This window comes from Nannospalax galili, unplaced genomic scaffold (genome assembly GCF_000622305.1).
Source record: "Nannospalax galili isolate Female #2095 unplaced genomic scaffold, S.galili_v1.0 scaffold77, whole genome shotgun sequence".
Taxonomy (NCBI): Eukaryota; Metazoa; Chordata; class Mammalia; order Rodentia; family Spalacidae; genus Nannospalax; species Nannospalax galili.
Window position 1 is genome coordinate 1,704,231 of NW_008341457.1, and position 6,401 is coordinate 1,710,631.

At 59.6% G+C, this 6,401-nt stretch overlaps 1 protein-coding gene across 4 annotated transcripts; it reads left to right on the forward strand.

Annotated features, from left to right (window-relative positions):
- The first annotated feature begins 1 nt into the window (after nucleotide 1).
- Nucleotides 2-6,138, forward strand: Ubxn6 (UBX domain protein 6). Of its 4 annotated transcripts, none has more exons than XM_029565336.1 (11): nucleotides 2-177; nucleotides 1,539-1,702; nucleotides 1,895-1,998; nucleotides 2,193-2,321; nucleotides 3,306-3,403; nucleotides 3,544-3,619; nucleotides 4,664-4,748; nucleotides 4,821-5,034; nucleotides 5,106-5,236; nucleotides 5,316-5,464; nucleotides 5,780-6,138. In XM_029565336.1, exons 1-11 carry the CDS (start codon nucleotides 95-97, stop codon nucleotides 5,906-5,908), a joined length of 1,362 nt encoding a protein of 453 aa, XP_029421196.1. In that variant the 5' UTR covers nucleotides 2-94; the 3' UTR covers nucleotides 5,909-6,138. The 4 variants fall into 4 exon arrangements, with proteins under 4 accessions (XP_029421196.1, XP_008835202.1, XP_029421197.1 ...); XM_008836980.3 differs by having other exon boundaries at nucleotides 4-177; nucleotides 1,931-1,998; XM_029565337.1 differs by lacking the exon at nucleotides 2-177 and adding an exon at nucleotides 1,089-1,224.
- The last annotated feature ends 263 nt before the right edge of the window (nucleotides 6,139-6,401 follow it).

The following is a 6,401-nucleotide window of genomic DNA, read 5'->3' on the forward strand; positions in this document are numbered from 1 at the left end:
CGCTATTTTCTTTCCGGTGGCTGGCCGCCGGCTCCTCCCCACCCGGGCCCTGCGCCCCACGCCCCGCGGCCCCCGCCGCTGGGCCGCCGTCGCCATGAAGAAGTTCTTCCAGGAGATCAAGGCCGACATCAAGTTCAAGAGCGCGGGGCCCGGCCAGAAGCTCACGGATTCCGCAGGGTGCGAGACGCCGGTGGGACGGGAGGAGCGACACGGGCGGCAGGGAACGGCGCTGGGAACCAGGGGGCCGCCGGAGTCGGGCGAGCATAGTCAGACTCGCCAGAGCGGACGCCGAGGAAGGACGCGGAGGGGACCGGGCCAAAACGGAGCCGAAGTCGGGCAAAGGGGACTGGGGCGTGGCCGAAGCGGAGGGGGCGGTGTGGGGGCGTGGCCTAAGGCGAGCGGAGGGGTGGGGCGTGGCCGAAGCGGAGGGGGCGCAGCCGAAGGAGTGCTGAGGGCACTAGGTAGGGGAGGCCCTAAAGCGAGTCGAGGGTACTGGGGCGGGTCCGAAGCTGAGGGGGCGTAGAAAGAGCAGAGCCTATAGCGAGCGGAGGGCCTGGGGCGTGGCCGAAGTGGGGGGCGGAGCCGAAGTCGAGCTGAGGGCACTGGGGCGGGGCGGAAGAGGAGCCCTAGGGAAGGGGCGGAGCTGGGACGAGGCCGAGCCGGGAGCTGGAGCCATAGAGAAAGCAAGAACCCCTGAGAGGGAGCAGCGGATTAGGTTGGAGGTGGGCGGGGTCCGAGTTACGCACAGCGTCATAAGGGGCGGGGCTGAACCAGGACTTGGATGAAGAAGGGGCAGAACTGGGCGAGGTAGGGGGAGGGGCGTACGAGTGGGGTGAAGGCGGTGGGTGGGACCAGGGCAGAGAAGTGGGAAAGGGGACTAGAAAGGGACATTGTGATTTGTGTTGAGTGTGGGAGGGGCTAGTGAGTCTGGCGGGGCGGGAACAGAATGGGAGGAGCTAGGGGAAGGGGCAGGAAGAGATGACTATGCTTAGTGGGGTGCATGGGGGCAGGGAACATGGCAAGGCCTGGGATGGGGTTCAGTGGAAGAGCAGAGCATGGGTGGGGCAGGTGCAGGGGAAAACTTGCACCCCAGAGGAGGTGGGAGCAGGTCAGGGCAGAGGTGGATGCAGAGACAGGCTTGGGGCCCCTGGAGCAGGGCCAGTTGTAGGTGGAGACTTTGGCTGCAGGGAAGGTCTTTGCAGGAAATGGAGTGGCAGAGGAAAGGTGTGGGGATGGAGGGCGGGAGGACACGGGTGGGGGGCCTAGAAAGACCCCCCTTTGATGGTTTGGGAGAATTCTGGTGGCCTGGTATTTGTGAAACCTTTTGTGGAAAGTGTGGGTTGGGGTGGGGCTGGGAGGGAATGTTATGCACCCAACAAATGAGGAAGCTGGGGGAGGGCAGTAGACAAACCAGGGGTGTAGCCACAAATAGTAGGGCAGTTTCCGTGGCAAGAGTTGCCTGGGGGCTGATCCCTAGAGGGGAGGGAGGACAAGATCAGAGCCCCAGGAGGCCACTCATGCCCCCCATCTTGGCCCAGGGAGAAGACTCCCAAAGAAAAGTCTTCCCAGCCAGCTGTCCGTCCACCCCGCCAGGGCCCCACAGATGAGGCACAGATGGCAGCTGCTGCTGCTCTGGCCAGGCTGGAACAGAAACAGCCCCGGACCCGGGGCCCGATGTCCCAGGACTCCATCCGGAACCAGGGTAAGTTCTGTTCTGGGTGGCCACAGAGACAAGGTCGGCACCTTCCGGTGGTTGAATCCCAGTGGGAGAAGGTCTACAGAGGACAGCAGCTGGTTCTCCATGTGACCTGTGACAGGGATGGTCCTCAGATGGGGACCTGCACCCAACTCCCAGCCTTGGATGCGTTGGGTGCAGCTGGGCCTCTGGGGACAGGGTCCTCATGCTGTCTGCCTCACATCCTGCTCCCAGTGAGAAAGGAACTTCAGGCTGAAGCCACCGCCAGCGGCAGCCCAGACAGCCCAGGGACCAACAACACAGTAAGCACCAATGGGGACGGTATGTAACCCCTGGGACCCCATGCAGAGGCCTTGGTTGTGCTATCCCTTGCAGTTCCTCAGGGAGCAGGGATGAGGGACAGAGGGAGGAGTGACCCATGGTCACCCAGCAGGAGCCACGGTGTTTGACTGTCAGGATGTCCTCTACTTTCCTACTCAGTTATACCCATTCTCAGGTACCTGAGTCCAAAGAGGAAGTGTCACCACACCTGGCAGTGCCTGATGTCTATTTCAAATGCCCGATCACTGGTGCCACCCTGAGGAGGGACCAGCGGGATGCCCGTATCAAAGAAGCCATCCTGTCGGTGAGTGGCCTGAGTCTCTGCACACCTGGTACCATGGGTGCCAGTTCAGGCCCGGTACCCACTTTGATGGCCTGGGGTCTGACCTCTTGGTTTCTCCCCTGTCCTGTAAGGGGTGACCCTTAGCACAGGGTACAAAAGCCTCAGAACATTGACAGAGATGTGATGGTGCATATCTGCTGTCCCAGCACTCAGGAGGCTAAAGCAGGATTGCAAGTTCTGGGCCATCCTGGGCCAAACAGTGAGACCCTGTCTCAAAAAATAAGAAAAAGCCAGGTGTGGTGCATGCCTTTGATCCCAATACTAATGAGGCAAAGATGTGACATTGAGGCCAGCCTGGGATACATGGCAAGTTCCAGGCCATCTGGGGCTACAGGGAGACCCTTTCTCAAAAAAAAAAAAAGAACCCAAAACACCAATAATAGCAACAAAGGACCTACATGTACCCTCTGCCCAGTGGCTCGAGATCCTGCATCCCTCCCCTGTGGCTGCATCCTCCTGGGAGCCAGCAGCAGTGACTGTGCTTTGGGCTCTCCCTAAGCCCCTCTGATGTCATGTCACCCTGATGCCCCCTGGTTTAAGCCCAATGGTTAGTAGCTCTCAGGCCCTGCCCTCATCCCACAGGCTGTGTCACTCCGTCTTGGGTCCTGGGGTTGTGGATATTGGGCCTCCCACTCAAGTTTGCTGGTATTGCTACTGCCTTACCCTGTCTACTTTATGTCCTGTTACTCATGTGGCCCAGGGTGATGGCCTTGCCACCTTGGTACACAGCTTCACTTGGCACCTGCGACTGGGCGTTGTGGCAGGGTCCATCTGAGCTTGTAGGGACCTCAAGGTCAGCCTGGTGCTGGTTATGAAGACTGTGTGCTAGGCATGTGGCCATGTGGTGGTCCCTGGAGTCAGGTGCAGCAACATGCTTGCCCCCTCCCTACTCCGTTCCCCAGCAGACACTGGGTCCTCTTCAGTGTGCTCTCCTTCCCTACCCAGCACTTTTCCACGGATCCCGTGGCTGCATCCATCATGAAGGTCCACACGTTCAACAGAGACCGGGACCGGGTGAAGCTAGGTGTGGACACCATCGCCAAGTGAGTGCCTCAGTTTACCTCAGGGCTCTGCGAGCCCCTCACTCTGTGAACTGAGACATAGCCCCAGCTTGCTCTGTCTGGCTGGCTGGTGGGCTAGTGGGGGGCCAGGAAGCCAACTGGGTGCTCCTGTCCCTGCACAGGTACCTGGACAACATCATCCTGCACCCTAAGGAGGAGAAGTACCAGAGAATCAAGCTGCAGAACAAGGTGTTCCAGGTGGGCACATGGGGGCCACAACAACGTTTGCTGTAACTTAGACTTTCCTTCTGTGGTTTTATTTATCTATTTTAGAGACATGTTTCCCTATGTAGTGTAGCCTGGAAATTCTCCTGCCTCAGTTTGCCAAATGTTAAGGATTACAGGCTAGGTTGACTGCTGCAGCCATTTTTTCTTCATATTTTGTTTCTGTACTTGAAAAGAATTGGGTTTTTTTGTGTTTTTGAGACAGTGTCTCCCTGTAGCCCCAGCTGTCCTGGAACTCACTATGTAGACCAGGCTGGCCTCAAACTCATAGAAATCTTCGTGCTTCTGCCTCTCAAGTGCTGGGATTAAAGGCGTGTGCCAACACGCCTGGCTAAGAATTGGTTTTTATTTATATAATTCTGGTTGCATGTGTGTGCACATGGGGAGGTCAGGGGAGAATTTGTAGGAGTCAGTTCTCTCCTTCCACCATGTCAGTCCCAGGATCGAACTCAAATCCTCAGGCTTAGCCGCAAGCTCCTTTACCCGCTGAGAACTCTCACTGGTCCTGTCTTTGAACTTTTGAGCATGGGGTCTTTTTTTGTTTTTCTGAGACAGGGCCTCAACTGTGCAGCCCTGACTGGAACTCACTATATAGACCAGGCTGGCCTCTATCTCAGAGACCCACCTGCCTCTGCCTCTGTCTCTGCCTCTGGGATTAAAGGCATCCCTCCCCACACCCAACTGAGCTTGGGTTCCTCAAGTGACCCCAAGGTTGGGGGACCCACCCGTCCCTGGCATGAGTTCAAATTCTGTAGAAACTTCACCCTGGGGATACTTTCTGGGCAGATGAGGCTTCAGTGGAGTTGGTCTGTCTGTCTGTCTGATCAGTTAGCTGTGACACTACACTGACAGTTGTGCATCTCAGCATCTCCTGCTCCCTCTTGAGCATCACCAGCCACCTCCAGGATGCTGAGGGCTCCAGTGGGCTGCAGGCCCCTTAGAGTAGGTTGTTTAGGCTCAGCTTTTACGGCGTTGGGGTGGCCCAGGGGCCCAGTGACCCATGTGTCCCCTGCCCAGGAGCGCATCAACTGTCTGGAGGGGACCCACGACTTCTTCAAGGCCATCGGCTTCCAGAAGATGCTGCTGCCGGGCCCAGATCAGGGTGAGAGGCCTGGCCAGGGGTGTGGGGGCGGTGGGGATGAGGAGCTGGGGGACAGCTGTGACGTCCATGCAGAGGGCCAGGAGGAGTTCTATGTGCTGGGAGAGGCGGTGAAGCCGCAGAGCCTGGAGCGGCACAAAGAGCAGCTCCTGCGCACCCAGCCGGTGCGGGCCACCTTGGACCGCCAGCGCCGCGTCTTCCGGCCCTCTGTCCTGGCCTCGCACTTCGACCTGCCCCCGGACTTCTTCAGCCTTACGGCAGAGGAGGCGAAGCGAGAACAGCGGTTCAGGTGGGCACTGCGGCGCGCGGCCCTCCCTGCGGTGCACCAAGCGGTGCCTGACCCCATCCCGCCCCGTGCAGGGCGGAGGCCGTGGAGAGGCTGAGCGTGCTGCGGACCAAAGCCATGCGGGAGCGTGAGGAGCAGCGGGAGCAGCGCAAGTACACCTATGCGCTCCTGCGCGTGCGCCTGCCTGACGGCTGCCTGCTGCAGGGTGCGTGACCCAGGCCCACGGTACACACCCGGGACCCACCCCCGGCCCCAGTGTCCAGCTCACGCCCGGTGCCCCACAGGGACGTTCTACGCCCGGGAGCGGCTGCCGGCGCTCTTCGAGTTCGTTCGGGAGGCCCTGCAGGAGCACTGGCTGCCCTTTGAGCTGCTGGCCTTGGGCGGCCAGAAGCTGGCAGAGGACGAGAACGTGGCCTTGAACGAGTGTGGGCTGGTGAGCCAGGGCTGGTGGCATGGCGGGTGGCCACCCACAGGGATCACCCCACTGCTGGGCCGCCTTGTGGTCCCCTGCACCTGTGTGTAGCCCACCTTTCCCGCTGCTGTGGAAGACAGCACCTGGTATTGATATTTTGCTGCCTCAGTTTCCTTCCTGTGACGGGCCAAGGGAGCTGTGGATTGAAGTCCCCCAGGTTTACACCAAGAGGGCAGAGCCAGTGTGGGAACAGGATCTGCTGGGCCCCGGCCCATCTCCTGTCTGGAAAACTGGTGGCCCAGTCCTGGACCAGGTTGCATTCCTGCCCATCCACAGGTACCCTCTGCCCTGCTGACCTTCTCCTGGGACCTGGCGGTGCTGGAGGACATGAGGGCTGCAGGGGCCGAGCCCAACAAGTCTGTCCTGAAGCCTGAGCTGCTGGCAGCCATCGAGCAGCTGTGCTGAATGAAGCAGGCCTGACCCAGCAGCGCTCGGTCCTCTGCTGTCCCCCACTGTCCCTGCCCCTCCTGTATGCTGGGAGCATGTACAGAACCAGTCTCTAGAGCGTGGGTCTCCAGGAACGTGGCACCTCAGCGTTAAGCTTGGGGCAGATGCAGCCTGTCTAGGGCCCAGGCTGGGGACAGCACAGGGTACAGCTCGTAAGTTATGAACCCAAATAAACTATTGGAACCCAGCTTCTGGGTGGGTCCTTAAAGTCCTGTGGAGCCACCTGGCATAGGGAGTGCTGGGAACCCCAGCACCCACATATCCAAGGTGTCAGGCTCTGCCTTGCTGCTGTACAGAACTGGTCAGAAGGGTGCTGCTCATCCTGGGGTCCCAAGAGGCCCAAGCCCTAGTTTCTGCAGACCTGGGGTTTCTATCAGCCCTCTGAAAACTGATGGAAAACTTGGGTGTTGGAAGGCAGGGTATGGCAGATGACAGTGAGCTGGCCTCCTTT